General features: G+C 37.9%; 3 protein-coding genes across 4 annotated transcripts; all 3 read left to right on the top strand.

Annotated features, from left to right (window-relative positions):
* The first annotated feature begins 1,804 nt into the window (after positions 1–1,804).
* Positions 1,805–2,879, top strand: LOC140336075 (gamma-crystallin 1-like). The gene is given in 3 exon segments (XM_072419128.1): positions 1,805–1,813; positions 1,910–2,152; positions 2,569–2,879. Coding segments are annotated over 3 exon segments (528 nt in total). The 3' UTR covers positions 2,845–2,879.
* Positions 2,880–6,754: 3,875 nt separating this feature from the next.
* Positions 6,755–8,010, top strand: LOC140334576 (gamma-crystallin 1-like). 2 transcript variants are annotated; one of them, XM_072416831.1, is made up of 3 exons: positions 6,755–6,805; positions 6,914–7,156; positions 7,681–8,010. In XM_072416831.1, the coding sequence occupies exons 1-3, from the start codon at positions 6,797–6,799 to the stop codon at positions 7,954–7,956; spliced, it is 528 nt and encodes a 175-aa protein (XP_072272932.1). In that variant the 5' UTR covers positions 6,755–6,796; the 3' UTR covers positions 7,957–8,010. The 2 variants fall into 2 exon arrangements, with proteins under 2 accessions (XP_072272932.1, XP_072272931.1); XM_072416830.1 differs by lacking the exon at positions 6,755–6,805 and having other exon boundaries at positions 6,902–7,156.
* A 7,335-nt stretch (positions 8,011–15,345) lies between these two features.
* Positions 15,346–16,464, top strand: LOC140336076 (gamma-crystallin 1-like). Its single transcript, XM_072419129.1, has 3 exons — positions 15,346–15,354; positions 15,448–15,729; positions 16,189–16,464. The coding sequence occupies exons 1-3, from the start codon at positions 15,346–15,348 to the stop codon at positions 16,462–16,464; spliced, it is 567 nt and encodes a 188-aa protein (XP_072275230.1).
* The last annotated feature ends 1,695 nt before the right edge of the window (positions 16,465–18,159 follow it).

Raw genomic sequence — 18,159 nt, forward strand, 5'->3', positions numbered from 1 at the left:
CATGCACCCCAAAAAAATGATGGCTCTCTGCATGTATGGGCTGCTCATAAAACGCAGCCCTAATGTACGCCTTTGCCTCCCTATATCACCATACCCCACTAATGGCCACGATGAAAGATGTGTAGACCACTGCACACAAGGTTGGATCAATACCACTGTTCACTGAACCTGCTGGGGGAAATGATTAATGATGGATCAGCTGAAACTTACCTGCCTCCTTCTTAGACACTGGGCCCAAATGAGACACAACCAATCCGTCCAATGGCAGGTAGTAAAACAGGCCACTCATCCTTCCCAGCCATACCTCCTTATGCATCTTCTCACTGACCACCCCCAGATTGCAAAAGTTTCTCAAGCGGTATCCCCACTTATGCCCGCAACTTGCCAAAACATTGCACAAACCCATGTCCCTGCCGCAACCCAAACACTCGTGTTTGATTCTACACCTGCTGCCAAATTTGCATATTCCCTCATCAAAGAGCCAGCATACCCCTTTTTTCTTTCCAACCGGCGATCCTCCTGCCTGTTGACCATAGGCCCTCCCTCCCCTCAAAAAAAAAACTCTGCTATTGATGGATTTACATCAATTACATGGAGTACTACAAATCCTAAGATCAGGTATTGTTGCCATATTTATTTGACAAAGCAATGTCTATGGGATCGTTCCTTAGTGAAATGCTGAAAGCTGTTATAGTAACAATCCTGAAACCTGCTTTGTTAAAAGACGTTAGGTTGGCTAAATTTACCTCTAATTACTCTGCACTGTGCTGGAGAAAATGTGTAAGCTTAGGTACATATATCTATGGATCCTGCAGCCACCAACTGGGACTCCTGCGCCACCTCCAGAGCCTGGGCCACCTCTTCTTCTTCTTTTGAAGCAGAAAGCTCCCCTCGGAACCAGCGAGCTTCCCAGCACATGGCCGCCATCGCTTCTGTGCAATGCTGACCAATGTAACTTCTTTCCTTTCATCCTAGAGGAAGCCGCCATCTTGCCAGGCCTCCTGAGCCCAGAAGGGAAGGGTTTCAAAATATAAACACATATGTTCTTTAAAAAAAAGTAGTTTACACTGATGTGGACATGAAAGGTTCACTTTGAAAAGTGTTTGTTACTGGTCTTCTGAATTGTAGCTTATGCTGTATGCTTTTATCAATTGGAATTACAACACAAAATATTATTGACTATATGTAAAGGTGAAAAAAATATTGCTTATTATTACATTTTTTGAATTTTGGCATTTTAATATATTATATGTTGGTTTATCTCTTGTTCATTAAGCACCTTGTTCAATCACACAACTTTCCTCGCTCTCTTTCTGCAAAAAAAAAATAATAAAATAGAATTTTCTGACCTCTAGATTGTGAAAAAAAATAGAAATTAGATTGGCAACCCTGCCCTGTACAAACCTATTCAAATTCCCTGGATTACTTCGAGAAACTAGGTAAAGCTAGAGTTAGACGCCTACAAAATGTTACCTTTCTATTAGATGCCTACAAAATGTTACCTTTCTATTAGACGCCTACAAAATGTTACCTTTTTAGTGCACACTAAGCTAAACTTTAATGAGAAGTGTGAATATCGTTTAACTAATAGGAACTAAACATTTGATCCAACAAATATTGTCCTAAATATGATATACAAATGAACCTATAGAAACAAAAGAACTAGCTAAAGATCTATACATTTACTAAAAAGTTGTCAGCACAACTGACTTACTGCAGACATCAGCAAGACCAGATATATAAAAGAGCTTTCCACACAGTCACTGCTGCAGGTCACAGCTTTAGAAATAAACCTCCCAACAAGATGGTTAAGGTATCTCAAATCTTTTACAGTTTTATATACCAGTAGAAAGTTTTCTGTTTTGCATATTATTTTTCTAAGTGAAATGTAAAAATCTTCTATTTACAGATTGTCTTCTACGAGGAAAAGAACTTCCAGGGTCGCTCCTACGAGTGCAACTCTGATTCCTCTGACTTGTCTTCATACTTCAACTGTTGCAACTCCATCCGTGTGTAGAATGGTAACTGGATCTTGTATGAACATCCCAACTACAGAGGAAACCAGTACTTCCTTAGAAGAGGAGAATATCCGGACTTCCAGCAATGGATGGGCTACAATGACTCTATTAGATCCTGCCGCCTGACCCCTCAGGTAAGGAAAATATCTAATTCAATAATAATCACCTGTGTATTTTATAATGCCAATTTTAAAATAATAAATCTGTATACATGGATATTAGACATGAGCTGATTATCTAGTTTATCTAATTGATGATCTAATTGATTTTGTAGGTAAATTACTCCAAAATTTGCTATGGATCATTATCTATTTGTTTTCCCTTTGTTTATTGGGTGAGGGCCTTTTTGTGTATATTTAGGGTAGCCAGTTATTTTGTGTTTTTTTTGCTTGTGTTTTTTTTCAATGTCTTGACCACTTGATCAATCTTTGTGTGCTGTTGTTTTGTGCACTGTTGCCAAAAACAGTTTGGCAAGAAAAGTTTTGCCCTAAAACTTATGAACATTAACAGATAACAGTAAAACATTCATTTTTTGTTTTTTGGGACACAGCATCGTGGACCATTCAGGCTTAGACTGTATGAAAGGGAAGACTTTAAAGGACAGATGATGGAATTCACTGAAGATTGCCCACATGTCTTTGAGCAGTTCCGCTATAAAGACATCTAATCCTGTCATGTCCAAGATGGATACTGGATATTCTACGAGGAACCCAACTACAGAGGACGCCAGTACTATCTGAGACCTGGAGAGTACAGGAGATACAGCGATTGGGGGGCATCCAGCCCAAGAATTGGTTCCTTCAGACCTGTTCAATACCTGCATTAAAAGTATTATTAAAAATGTATCTTTTATCATGAAAATGTAACAAAACCTTTATAAACAAATCTTTTCTGTTGTTTTTATTATTATTTTTTACACAGTAAATTTACCCTTGGATATTACATCTTAAGCTACATACACACGTGCAATAAATCATCAAAGATCCTTTCCAATGACTAAGGCCTGCACGATGCATGAACGAGTGCTGTACATACAGCACTGTTCTTCTCTATGGAGAGGGGAAGGGGAGAACAACAGAGAAGCACTCTGCTGCGCGCTCTCCCCTTCTCTTCCATTAGGTCCGTCCGTCGTCCATCGTCCGTGGATCCACCAGGACAGTCGTTCAGACAATGGACGATGGGCGCTGTACACACGCCAGATTTTCGTCCAATATCGTCCCTGAGCTGATTATCAGACGAGAACCATTGGACGTGTTTATGCAGCCTAAAGTAATAAGGGTATTTATGAGTGTCATGAGTATCTATGAAGTGTACTCTTCAGTATTTTTGGAAACATTCCTAGGTCGTAGGTTATAGAATCAGTCAAAAAATACCCTAAACGTTAAACTCAATCTGATAGCAGAACAAACCTACCCATTATGATACATACAATGTCCTTTTGGCAATAGATTTTAAAGCAACTATGTCTATTGTATAAACTGTATATATACGACAAAAAAAATATCCAACTGCAATTAGGATGATTCAGAAAAATAATACAACCAGTTGAATATGACTTGCTACAATCCAGTTTGTGGCCTGGATACATAAACATTTAACTATGTCAGCATGATCATGTAAATTACTAAATTTTGCATGCCTTATAAAACAAAAATGCTATAAAAATTATTATATTTTCCTGAAACACTAATACCAGAAACCAGCAATTTAGATATTAGAGGTTTACCTAGAAATATTACATCGACACAATCAGCCTGTCCCACATTCTCTTCAATAGTGATTCTTTTCCCCAAGAAATCCAGCCCTGTTTAGCAGCATGGATTGTTAACTGTAAATTTCCATAATTAAAAAGTATGTTAAACTAGTATTTGTAAAAGTAAACTAGTAAAAGTATTTTAAAACTAGTATTTGCCAAAACCACTGTTTGAAAATAGCTTCCTGCAATGGTAAGGAACTGCTCTCTCCTAATAAGTGGATGTCAATTTTAAGACACCTAAAAAACCCTACCAGGTTTAGCACTATTCCAAAAAACCTTCTTAGAATGTTAGTGCACAGGATTTTCACCGTATGAGAAAGCTGGGTTGATGACATATGTGGATCGCCTGCAGAAGGTTGCAAAGCTGGCTTACTGATTTATCTACACAAAAGATTTCCTGGACTGGTGCTTTCCCTTGTAAACGACCAAGGGAGACAGATTGTAAACTTGGAGCTTGAATCGCCCAATAAGATATTAGCTCTAAATAAAAATTTTGCTCCAAACATACTCTCTGACATTTTTTCAGGAACTGCCCAGATGGCTAGCAATAGACCAGGTAATCTATAAGGTAGTGGGTGGAGATTTTATTTGTGTATGATTGGGATGATAGATCTCCATGCCACAGCTCTTTGCAATGTATCCTGGCACTACCACTAGCTCACCCCCACAGCCACTATTTTAAGTGATTTCATCTTGTTAGCATATTTACATGATGTTTGGTGCCAGAGATATTTTCTACTATTTCTTCCCATGTTCATGCCTCGGAGACACGTTTAGGTTACCTTTTTTGCTCCGATTTACTGTTACCTTTTACCGATTACTCTAAAATTTGCACCATAGTCCTCTCAGACCATATCCCTACTATTAATATACTTATATAGGAAATCATCTTAAGATGTGGCTCCATGTCGTGAAGATTTCCCACCTATCCATCTAATGAACTAGAATTTCACTTAACTAATAAATCTTCTTGGAGAGATAATACGACTACTAACTACAGAACATAAGATAACCATACTCTGCCCTGGGAAGCAGAGATAGCTTATCCAGGAGGCCACATAATCCCCTTTTTATTAGTTTTGTAGAAAGCAGACTCGTGACAAGTATTTTCAAGCTTTGAGCTCTGCACAACTATGATTAACTGATAACTCAACCCTTCAAATAAAACTTTCTGGTCTGAAGCTAAATAACAAGTGGATTAATGGTTGGAGAGGTATTAACAGTGCAGATTTAGGTATAGGTAGGGTAAGATGTCAGCAAATCTTGGAACATCTAAATCTGGACCTACTTGCTCTTCTCTACTCATCTCCAGTGGTGATCCTACCTCATACCCAGCACAAATTAATAAATATTTTGTAGAATTTTTACAGCATTTATACGCAAAGGAAAGGACTGACATGCCAGCTGCAATACAATACTTAGGGAGTATACAGTTAGAGATGCAGAATCACAGAATATTACCTGAGATCTTGAAAGCAGATTATTACCTGAGATCTTGAACACTATTACTACCCAAACTAATGGTAAAGCTGCAGGGCCAAATCGCTGAATATAATTACTGCTTTGTCTAGCCTATCCACTACCTTGTGGGAAACAGGTCAATTCTTCCCTATTAGGTGTAAATCAATATTTTACCAAAAAAATAAAAAATAAGGATCTGAGATTACCTGCATTTTACTGCTCGATATCTAATGTAAATGCTAATATTCTTTAAAAAATGATGGCAAATAGACTAGCCATTTCTGTCTGTGTTTCATCTTCCCAGTACAAGTTGGATTTGTTAAAGGCAGATCTGCTGAGGGCAACATTTGTGGAGTGTTAGCTGTGCTAGAGTACACAAATCTACATCCTTATAAAGTTTTGGTTATAATTGGAATTGAGGCTAAAAAGGAATCTGAAAACGGTAATATACAGTGACTACAGACTGACTACTTTGGATTAGGCTTCAAGGTCCATATGCCAGATATAAACAATCTTTATTATGGATTTTTTTTTCTAACCTTTTTCTGTACAAAAAAGGGACCAGACAGGAGTGCCCATTGTCACCTCTTGTTTTTAATTTAGTGTTGGACCCCTAGGTAGAATCATTAAAGCCTCTTTAAACCTTCATGGTAACTATCTTGACAAAAAAAATGTGATTAGCATTCTTTGCTGATAACATCTTAATATTCACTTCCGACCCATCCAGTCAGAGAAACACTCAGCGGCTGACTGCCGGCACCTCACCTGCTTTATTCCACGATGACCACTGATCCAATCATCATATATACCTTTCCTCCCCTCTACTGGAATAAGTTGGCGTGGAAGTCCTGCAGATGCTTCTATCACACTTTATCACTGTGATTACATAAGTTTTTCAAGTTAGACTCAGAATCTAAGTTCTCCGCTCAAGAACCAATGGGCCCAACGCGTCCGGACCTTGAAACTCTATGTTGATACTATACTTGAAATGTAAAACTGTATATATGTAATCACAAAATCATGGACCATATTTTTGGAAGATGATGCCCTTACTGGTTTAAAGGATGTTACATTAACTTCATGCAGGATACTCGGTTGAAACCATGATACCATATTGGGAGTCCAGAGGCTCTTTGATGCTGTAGGCAAATCGCATATGCCGTAGATAAATCTTGGGTAGAAACCTGTGAATTCTACCCTGCACAAATCTATACAAATTTCACCCAGAATTTTGACATTAGAAATAGTGATGCCTTCAAAATGCAACCTTTTCAAACACCATATGATAAACTTTATTTGAAAATGTTGAGTATCGATTTTCTTAATATAGTATAGCTATAATATATATAAATGTAGCAAAAAAAAAAAAAAAAAGACTAGAGGGATACACAAAGGATCTATAGATTTCCCCTAGCTAAAAGATCTATACATTTACTGTAGCTTAGAGTGAGCTGTCAGCACTGCTGACTTACTGCAGACATCAGCAAGACTAGATATATAAAAGAGCTTTCACATGCTCACTGCTGCAGGTCACAGCTTTAGAAATAAATTTCCTGACAAAATGGTAAAGGTATGTAATAGATATTTTATATTGACACTACAAAATATACATACAAAATTATGTCTTTACATATAATTTTTCCTTGTAAAAAATATTTTTTTAAAAATGCATTTTCAGATTATCTTTTACGAGGACAAGAACTTTCAGGGTCGCTCCTATGAGTGCAACTCTGAATCCTCTGACTTGTCTACTTACTTCAATCGTTGTAACTCTATCCGAGTGGAGAATGGAAACTGGATCCTGTATGAACATCCCAACTACAGAGGACACCAGTACTTCCTGAGAAGAGGAGAATATCCTGACTTCCAGCAATGGATGGGATACAATGACTCCATCAGATCCTGCCGCTTGACCCCTCAGGTAAGGGAAATATTGTCTTTGTATATTTCATAATAGCTATTTTAGAATAATACATATGCATAAATGTACAAGTTATAATCTAGTTGAAATTTATTTTGCAGCTCATTTATGACAAAATTTGCTTAGACAGATATCTAATATTGTCCTTTCTTTAGAGGGTGTAGGATTTTTTTTCTGTATATTAAAGGTGTAATTTAGTGTTCTTTTCAGTTTTTTTTATCTGTTTTCCATGTTTGGTCGTTATTTATGTACTATTGTTTTTCATTTTTTTATTGTGAAAAAAACACTACAATGATTTTGTGAATAAAAGAACAATGAGCCATTTTATGGCGTCAGAACAAGTTTTGAATAGTTTAATGTACCTTTTGCATTATCAGGAGCCATTTAATGCCCATGGCAACCTTAAAATCCTAAAAGACAGAATAACTCACCAATCTCTAAATGACACATGATTTTTCAATAAAACATAGCTTTAGCATTAATTAACAATTGTAACACATTCATTTGTTGTTTTTGGGACACAGCACCGTGGACCATTCAGGGTTAGGGTGTATGAAAGGGAAGACTTTAAAGGACAGATGATGGAGTTTACTGAAGACTGCCCACATGTCTTTGAGCAGTTCCGTTATAAAGACATCCAATCCTGTCATGTCCAAGATGGATACTGGATGTTCTATGAGGAGCCCAACTACAGGGGACGTCAGTACTACCTGAGACCTGCAGAATACAGAAGATACAGCGACTGGGGGGCATCCAGCCCAAGAATTGGTTCTTTTAGAAGAGTTCAATACCTGTATTAAAAAAAAAACACTTTAGGTAGACATCTGTGATTTAAATGTAATAAACCAAGTTAAACAAAATTTTTGCATTGTTTTTATTATGCTTTACACAGAAAAACAGCACCTAATATTATCCCTGAAAGTAACCAAAGTACATATGAGTGTGTGTAAGCTTTAGTGTCTCCAGAAAAAAAGTATCCGAGGCCCTGAACTGGAAACACCAAATGTGGTCACCATGTGTTGGATGTTGGATCATTTGAATCCCATTTGAAAGTAGGAGAGACTAAACAGTTGGAATTAGGTTTAAAGGCAAAAGAGGACAGCCTGGTGGGTGCCAGTATGCACTGAGAAAGGGCTAAAAATGCCATTTACCATTACAGGTATTCCCCGGGTTAAGAACATACAACATACGGACGCCTCCTAGATATGAATGGGGCTTCCCTGCTCACTGTGTGCAGGACAGAGGCTTGAAGGGAGGAGGGGGCAGTTTGCATGACTTGCAGAAGAAATCTTTTGCTAAACACAGCTGAGGTTGTGGGTGATCTTAAGGACTGAGCTATTTCTGTAACCTCTTGTAACTCTTTAATGACCAAGACAAACTCTGCAGTTTTTTCTTTTTGCATATCAAAGCACAACTTGCTTTAGAAGTTATTGAATGTCTAGGCTCCATAAAGTTTTTTTTTTTTGCTTTGTGAATAACTCTCAAAGAGGATTTTATACAGTAACTTACACCGTGGTGCCCAATAATATGTTAAGACAAACCTCTGTCCTAATTGCATTTAATAAATAATGTACCTGTTCCGACTTACATACAAATCCAACTTAAGAACAAACCTACAGTCCCTATCTCGTATGTAACCTGGGGACTACCTGTACAGTGGTTTTGAATTTGGAATAAAGGGCACCTGTCTAATAAATAGGCTTATTAGGTAGTAAGTCTATATGTTTGTAGGTGGAATGGAGTCCAAGTCCACCTGGTCAAAGATCTTCTAAGCATGAGTAAGGAAAAAAAAGGCAGGATGTCCTAAAATTGACCAACATGACTGAGATTGATCACCCTAGTCATAAGTCACTAGTCACTTGATCTACAGTAAATGGACAAGCTAAGGTAAATATAGGATCAGCATAAAAGAAATCATTTTCACAAATCACAATATTTAAATAGGGTAAGGTACTGCTTGGAGTCTGCCTTCTTTTGGAATTTAGGTTTTAGGAGTCATTATGCTATCTATCGGAATGTCACACACTGCAAAAAGTACATTACATGTGTGTAGAATATATTTAGTAATTTATATTACTTATGTTTTGGTAAGGAACTTGGAAGTATACTTTGATAAGGAACTCCTTGCAGCAAGACAGATATATTCTATATCTCACTGTGTGAGTGGCAAAGTACCAGCGAGGTATTAGCTGGGATGTAGGACTGAACACAATTAAAAAGAAAAGTAATTTATAATAATATTTTTATTTTGGATTAAAATTAACCTGATAAAAAACATGGGAACTGACACTTTTTCCCTCTTACTAAACAATGTTGGTTGAGTGCCTGCTACTGGCTTCTTTACTTTCTAAGGTAAAGAATTAAACTAAGCATGGGCTAATTCAAATCAAAAGTTCTGATCTGCGTTCTGATCTACTTGTTCTCAACCAGTAACTCAAATAATGTTAATGCCTATGGATTCGCATGACAGACAGGTAACCAGCATTTTCAAAGATAAGTAAGGGCAGCCTCTCTATTTATCTCAATGTTTTATTTAACAGAGTCCTGTACAGAAGAGCAGACATAGGCTATCTTTCACAATCCTTTCAAACGACAAGCGACTGCACAATGCATGATGAAGTGCTGTACATACAGCACCGTTCTGCTCTATTGAGAGGGGAGGGTGAGAATGACGGAGCGGCACCCCTCTGCGCTTCCCTTCTCTTCCCTTTGCTTCCATTACAATCATTCATCGTCCATATTCTGTGGATCCGCCAAGACGGTTGTACGGACGATGGACAACGAGCACTGTACACATGCAAGATTCGTGTTCGATATCAGCCCCAAGCCGAATAACGAACGAGAACCATTGCACATGTGTACGTAACCTAAGGATGACATATCTGTAGGACATGTAATAAGAGTAGCTGATAACATACTCCACATATATTGCCAGCCAGACCTGGAAGACCAAATATTTGAAGGATGATGTCCTCATGTTATCATCTTGGTGGCCAGGGGTGCTTTGATACATAGTATTCCATAGATAGATCTTCGGTTGAAAACTAAAAAAATACACCCTGTATTGGGGTTGTCCCCAAGCTGACATACCGTTCTACCCATGTACTAGGCTTCTGACTTGGAAATTAAATATATAGTATATTAATATATAGCATAGTGTTATTTCAATATACATTACATATCCCTACCACAGTACAGTACAATCTGTATGCTTTTATCAGTTAGAATTGCCATTTGAAACAGAACTGATGGTATGTAAAGAGAATTGTGAGATTATGAGATTATGAGATTAATGTTTAATATTATTAGATTTCTTTACAATTTTGTTCCAATTTCATATATGTATGTTGGGTATATAACATATTAAATTTATTATACCTGCTCAAACACAGAATGAAGATACAAAGAATTCAAATAGGACTGTTATCCCCTGATCTACACATAGTCAAGGGACTAAACCATGACTGCTCCAGTGTATATTACAGTTGTTCATTCTTTTGTGCACCGGGCTAGACTCACCTCTTGAGCATTTCTTTTTTCGGACATGAACCAGAACAAGCCAATCTCTCAAGCATTAAACTTACTTCACTCCCTGTCTGCATTTTCTGAGCTAATGATCTAGATGAAAATAATTTTGCAGCAAAATTAGACCAAAATTTCCTTTAGATACGTATCCAATTTCTTTCTTTCTTTTAGAGGGTGTGGACAATTGTTTTGTATGTTTAGGGTAGTTTAATTTGGTGTTCTTTTGACTTTTTTCTTTGCATATTTGTTTATTTTTTTGTGTAATTTTTTTGTGTATTTTTTTTTTTGTGTTATTGTTTGTGTTATTGTTTTTTATTTCTTATTTATTTCTTAACTCCTAAAACAATAAGCCATTTTTGGACGCAAGAATAGGTATAGGGTAGTCTAAAGCAGCGGTCGCCAACCGGTGGTCCGCAAGAAAATTTTGGTGGTCCGCGGCTCCGGCCAGAGCCACAGACCACATCCCCTGTGCAAATCCCTGGTTCAGGGAAGTGGAGGGGGCTGTGTTTCACAACACAACCCGCCCACTCTCCCATCGCAGGCTCAGATCTTCGCATCGCAGGGTTATGACGTTATGACATCACTATGTGGGAGGTTCCTCCTCTTTTATTGACAACCGGCTCTCCGTGCATGCACGGTCAGGAGCCAGTAATTTTAATCGTCCGCGGGAGATCTAACGACTTACTCCTACCAAAATGAGACATGCTTTTCATGGCTTTAGAATTAACAAACAACTGTAACACATGAGGTTGTTGTTTATTGGGACACAGGCTTAGAGTATATTAGGGAAGGCTTTTAAGAACAGATGATGGAGTTTACTGAGGACTGCCCACATGTCTTTGAACAGTTCCACTATAATGACTTCTATCCCTGCCATGTCCAAGATGGATACTGGATGTTCTATGAAGAGCCCAACTACAGAGGACGTCAGTACTACCTGAGACCTGGAGAGTACAGGAGATACAGTGACTGGGGGGCATCCAGTCCAAGAATTGGTTCCTTCAGACGAGTTCAATACCTGCTTTAAAAGTATGAATTAAAATGTAAACTTCTTCAAATAAAATATAAAAAAAGCTTTCTAAACAATAATTTTACATTGTTTATCGTATATTGTTGAACACAGGAAATTAATCTTTAATATTTTATTCAGTAACAAGAGGATTTATAAATGTGTATTATCTTCAGTGCCTCTGGTAAATAAGTATTTTCTACGTGGAGAGTATAGGAGATACAATGACTGGGGGGCATCCAACCCAAAAGTAGAATTTAAGACACAATCCTCTGTAATCAAAATGTAATAAACCTTTACGAACAAAAATTTTCATTGTGTTTGTTATGCTCTCCAACACAAGAAAGTAATCTTCATTCTTGCGAAAACAGTGTATTTATGGGTGTTGTGATTATTTATGTATGAGGTGTAAGCTTCAGTGTTATGGGGGAAAAAATCCTAGGAATTAGCCAAAAATACGTCAAATGCTAAACTAAATCTGATAAAAAAACAAATACATCTAAGATATTGCCTTGCAAATATTTGGAGTTCTAGATATATGTACGCTACTTTTAAGCAACTAAGCTTATTGTATACACTCCAATAGTGCAAGCATTACTGAAAAGTAATTAGAATCATTCAGAAAATAATACATGACTAGCTCAATGGGACTAACTACAAACTGATTTTCCATAACCTAGATACAAATGTCAAAAGGTTAAAAAGACTTTTTTTTGTTGGTCTTTCAGTTAGACTTCCGCTCACATGCTGAAGCTTTGTCTTATAAAAGTGAGTTGTAGTAAAAGCTAAAAACTGTGTCAGCACCTGCTTATGTTATACTTTCAAAGGCTTGTGAGGCACAGCGGTAACCACAAAAGGGTGCTTTGAAAACTGCATTCTAGTTTTATAGACATAAAGCTTAGCTTTTTTTAATGTCAAAACTAGTACTTCTGTGAAAAAAAAAATCCTGCCATGATTAATATGTTACTGTAAATCATCATCCTGTAAATGACTGCATTTATCATGCCTACAAAGAAATGTTATCAATATTAATACATTATTCGGGAACACTAGTAATAGAAACCAGTTATTAATTTAGATATTAGACAAGGATATCTGGACAAATCACATATGACAGAATTGGGCTATTTTACATACCCCTCAGGGGTGAATCTGTTCCACCAGAAATCCAGCCCTGCAATCAATCTAGCAGAATTGATTGTTATCTGTAGATTGTCAGAATTGGAAATGTTTAAGAAGGCTACACTTTTTTTTCTCCTTAATTGCAACAACATTGTTACTCATAAAGTATATGGGTAAAGCCAGACATCCCCAGCCACTGATTGGCTGTCTGGAGACTTTCAATTTACAAATAAGTGCACATTTATCCACACCGACTACCAGAGGTTGGACTAAGTCGTCACCCTTCAAGTCTAAGTCAAGTCCCAAGTCACTGACACCATGTCCCAAGTCTCAAGTCTCCAAGAATTCTTCCAAGTCGAGTCCCAAGTAAAGTCACTTCATTTATCCCCATTTGTCCCCATATAGAAACAGCTTTGATCCTGTTCTTGAGCACAGGATCGCATTCTAGGTTCACAAAATTCTCCTTTGACAGCTGAAGGGAGGAAGGCAGTGAGACTTCTGTTACACAGCCCCCCCCCCCCCCCCTCCTTCAGCTGTCAGAGGAGAAAACTTAGAATGCAGGAAGACGGGGAGGAAGGCGATGTTATGTTACAGAAGACTCACTACCTTTCTCCCCACTTTTCTTGCATTCTAAGTTTTCTCCTCTGACAGCTGAAGAGGGGGCTGTGTAACATAAGTCTGACTGCCTTCCTTCCTTCTTGCTTCAGCTGTCATCAGAGAAAGCAAATTGCAAGTCGAATTGCAAGTCGCTGGAGAAAACCCCCGAGTCAAGTTGCAAGTTGTTCATTAGGCGACTTAAGTCAGACTCAAGTCCAAGTCTCACAACTCAAGTTCCATCCTCTGTCAACTACTTGCATCTTGTCCTGCTAACTAGATCACTTCTGCAATTTATTTTCCAGAGCATAAGGTATGTCCCCTGATTATACTCCCTAACTTTTGATCAGTAAGTGAATAGACCAACAGCCTAACTTTACCTTTCAATTAACCAAACCCTAAACCCCACCAGTAACCCTTAACTCTATACATTCTTAACACCTGACAATAATGCTTACCCACCCTTACTCCCTTATTCCCTGACTTTCCTTATTGAATCTTAAATCTTAACATCATTGTAAAAAAATACAAAAAGACTTTTCGATTAGTGTAGGAAAAGTTGGAAACTCTATCATGTGTCTATTTTTTTCCTTGTCCCCACTGGGGAGATTTACTCCCTCTGTTCTGCAGACCATTGTCAATTGTATTGAGAGTGATCCTGAGTTAACACCTTTCACATGGTCCAATTGTCCAAGGGGATTTCCTCTCAGTTTACCCCATACCAAGAAACCTAAGCAAATCCAGAATAGACAGCAATCAAAAGCTGGAGGGAATTTTGAACTATTTCAACCAAAAAATTAAACTATATAATACGAAAAAAAATCTTGGCTTTAGATAAACTTTGACCTAAACCATGGCTTAATCCTCCTCATACCCTTTAAACCAACTCTAACCAGCTTCATTGCAGCCTGGCGGCTCTATTTACAGTAGAGCACATTGTTTTGATGACACATTCAGCTTTTTCATAGGTGCTTCCAAGTCTCTTCTGCTTCCTTAACCCTAAGATAAACCCCGTAAGGTGGTTATACAGAATATCAACAGTTTCTTCAATGAAAGTATGGGGATTCCTGGAAGAGGAATTCAAGGTTTATCTCCACAGCTGGAGTGTTCCTAACCTAAATTTTAAGTTGTATGCTAAGATTTTTTTTTACTTTTTAGAACTCTGAAAGTTTCTTCTAAACTGAGGAAAATAATTGCTTCCGTCGGCTACTATTGTGGTGTTTCTGTAGAAGTAATGGGAAGGGCAAAAAAAGAGTTATAAATATTGGTCTGTCCAGCCAATCAATTAAGTTTTTTTAATGGTTTGAGATAAGGGAATTTGATAAATTTTTGGAGCAACCATCTAGAATGGTCTTTGGTTTTGGGCTCCGCACAGTGAAATGCCTATTGTAATACGGGCCTTGCTCAGCCATCAGGGCTCAGCCAGCCTAGACCCTGCCTTCTAAAGACCTGAAGTCTGAGTGTAATTTTCTATAAGTTGCTTGCTTGGTTGGTATATCCAGGAAGGATTGAGCAAGAAATGGGCTAAGAAGAAGCTGCACTTCTATATTTGTATATAAACCATAATTGGAGGTTGATGCCCCTAACCGTATTAAAACTGTACCATGTTGGGGTCCACAGATGTGATGAGTTCAGAATGTTACCTTAGTATGAACTAGACATTTTATCCAACAAATACTGTCTTAATAGGAATATAAATGAACAGCACAGCACACTGCAAAACAAAAAAGCAAAGACAAAATAGAGCAAAGGATTACACAAAGGATCCATGGATTTTCCATAGCTGAAAGATCTATACATTTTCTATAGGCCAGAAAAAGCCATCAGCACAGCTGACTTACTGCAGACATCAGCAAGACTCTATGGAAGCTCTATATAATAGAGCTTCCATACATTCACAGCTGCAGGTCACAGTTTCAGAAACAAACCTCCCGACAAAATGGTGAAGGTATGTAATAGCTAAATCTATAGTCTATTTTCACACCATAAAATATAGATGACAGTTTTATCTAATGGTAGAAGGTAATGTTTTTTGAAAATTTTTCCTATTGCTGAAAATATAAAAATATTCTTTTTACAGATCATCTTTTACGAGGACAAGAACTTCCAGGGTCGCTCCTATGAGTGTAACTCTGAATCCTCTGACTTGTCTTCATACTTCAGTCGTTGTAACTCTATCCGAGTGGAGAATGGAAACTGGATCCTTTATGAGTTTCCCAACTACAGAGGACACCAGTACTTCCTGAGAAGAGGAGAATATCCTGACTTCCAGCAATGGATGGGATACAATGACTCTATCAGATCCTGCCGCTTGACCCCTCAGGTAACGGAAATCATCTAATTCAATATCCTTTTTGTATAAATCATAATTCTAATTTTACATAATTAAATATGCATTCAAAGATTTTAGGTATGAGCAGAATGGTTTAGTTGAAATTCATTTTGCCACTAAATATGCCAAAATTGATTTGAAAACTCTATTTTTCTCAATTTTTGTCAATTGAGAATGTATAGGGTATTTCAGAATAGTTTCAATTGTCTTTTGTAATTCTCAAATTCATTGAAAACTTAGGAAAGGCAAATATTTTATTAAATTAATATATATAAATATTCGGATGTGGCATAATTCAAAACTTATGGGTAACCATACGTACAAATATTCATTGCAAACTTAAAAAACCTAAAAATACTTTTTATTTTGATTTTTTTTATTGATATATGGCTTTAGCATTAACAAATGACTAATGCATTGTTTCTTTTTGGTTTTTTTTTTGGGACACAGCACCGTGGACCTTTCAGGCTTAGAGTGTATGAAAGAGAAGACTTTAAAGGACAGATGATGGAGTTTACGGAAGATTGCCCACATGTCTTTGAGCAGTTCCGCTATAATGACATCTATTCCTGCCATGTCCAAGATGGATACTGGATGTTCTATGAAGAGCCCAACTACAGAGGACGTCAGTACTACCTGAGACCTGGAGAGTACAGGAGATACAGCGACTGGGGGGCATCCAGTCCAAGAATTGGTTCCTTCAGACGAGTTCAATACTTGCTTTAAAAGTATGAATTAAAATGTAAACTTCTTCAAATAAAATATAAGAAAAGCTTTCTAAACAATAATTTTACATTGTTTATGGTATGTTGTTGAACACAGGAAATTAATCTTTAATATTTTATTTAGTAACAAGAGGATTTATAAATGTGTATTATCTTCAATGCCTCTGGTAAATAAATATCTTCTATGCTGATGTTTAGAGAATTAGAACTAAAATATATATACATCACATTCTAAACTCAAACTGATGGCAGAACAAATGCACCCAACACTGAGTTGCCTTGCAAACTGCCTTGAAATCTAGATATATGTAAAGAACCCATTACAGTGACAATATTATCCATAAAACCTTTACAAACAGCTATTTTTTTTTAGAAAAGACACTTAGCAGCTAAGCTCTAATAGTAAAAGCATGATAGAAACAGTAATAATAGTGACAAAACACAGATATATCAATAAAGGTCATTATAGTTAGGTGATACCTAGGGCTGGTTTAAGATCTTGTGGGTTCAGGGCAAACATCTCATGAGTGGGCATCAGAATTTTTGCCCACTCTCAATAATATGTCCCCCTGTTACAAATACAAAAAGACATCAACCAATTGATTGAAAAATAAATGGCTGTGACAAACTACCAGCATGGTACAACAGAATATCAGATTGCTTCATTATTACAGGAAATCATTAAGCCAATTATACCAACAAGGACTACAGGAAATACTAGTCCTTCAGACAGTGTGGGGCCTGACGCGTCCTGGGGACACATGGTTGCTCAGTAATTGAGCAGTCATTCTAAAAGTGGACTGGTGCCCTTATATTAGTTCCATAGTCAGCTTCAAACTCTGGGAATTGGTCACTTCTACAATAGCCTATCAGACTATGCTACAGACATAAAAATATTCTGTAAGAGAGTGCACATGCACAGCGCTCAGTAACGGCAGCTGCCTAAACTAGCTCAGCTCCGCCCAAGAGACAGCCGCCCACCACAGCATTCCCAGCAGCACAGAAAGCGTGCTGCTAGACAGGGGAGAGCAGCACCACTACAGCGTGTCACATCAAAGATGGTGCCTGGCAGCCCTGAGGACAGCATGGCTTCAGGACCCCAGCACAGTGAGTCAGAAACATCCATGAAGGGCTCTCCTGCCATTTCTCCCTCACCAGTGCAAGAACAGCTTGGCTCTCCTGAGGTCCCCTAACTCATAGATAGAATGCAAAAAATGTTACAAAAGGCGCAGTTCAAAAAGCTGATGGATCACTTCTCCCAAGACATCGAGCAGTTATACCATCACACTACACAGTTAGATGGGCGCCTGCATGATACCACAACTGTCCTGGAGGATCATGAGGAGGACATAGATTCTCTGAAATCAGAAATACGAGCTCTCCACAATAAACTGAAAGACATAGATAACAGGGCACACCGCACTAACATAAGGATCAGGGGACTCCCAGAATTAATAGTGGACCTAAACTGCATTGTCACTGCGTTACTACAGGAATTAGCGCCAGAAATTCCTATAGATTGGTCGGTTGGAGCTAGATCGCATCCGAAGAACCCTCACCAAGCACCAACCTAATGGCCCGGCTAGTGGCCCAAACCACCAGAAGGGGGTCCTGATCAGATTTAGAAGGCCACTGCCCTTTACTTGCGATCAGGAAATTAGGTACCCGGAGGGTCGGTACATTATATTGGTGGGGC

This window comes from Pyxicephalus adspersus, chromosome 7, assembly GCF_032062135.1.
Source record: "Pyxicephalus adspersus chromosome 7, UCB_Pads_2.0, whole genome shotgun sequence".
NCBI lineage: Eukaryota > Metazoa > Chordata > Amphibia > Anura > Pyxicephalidae > Pyxicephalus > Pyxicephalus adspersus.

Bases quoted from the DNA above. Each gene is read 5' to 3' on its own strand.
- LOC140334576 (XM_072416830.1), top strand. From the start codon at position 6,902: ATGCATTTTCAGATTATCTTTTACGAGGACAAGAACTTTCAGGGTCGC. The intron at 7,157-7,680 runs GTAAGGGAAATA...TTTGGGACACAG, and splicing joins CCTGCCGCTTGACCCCTCAG to CACCGTGGACCATTCAGGGT.
- LOC140336076 (XM_072419129.1), top strand. The intron at 15,730-16,188 runs GTAACGGAAATC...TTTGGGACACAG, and splicing joins CCTGCCGCTTGACCCCTCAG to CACCGTGGACCTTTCAGGCT.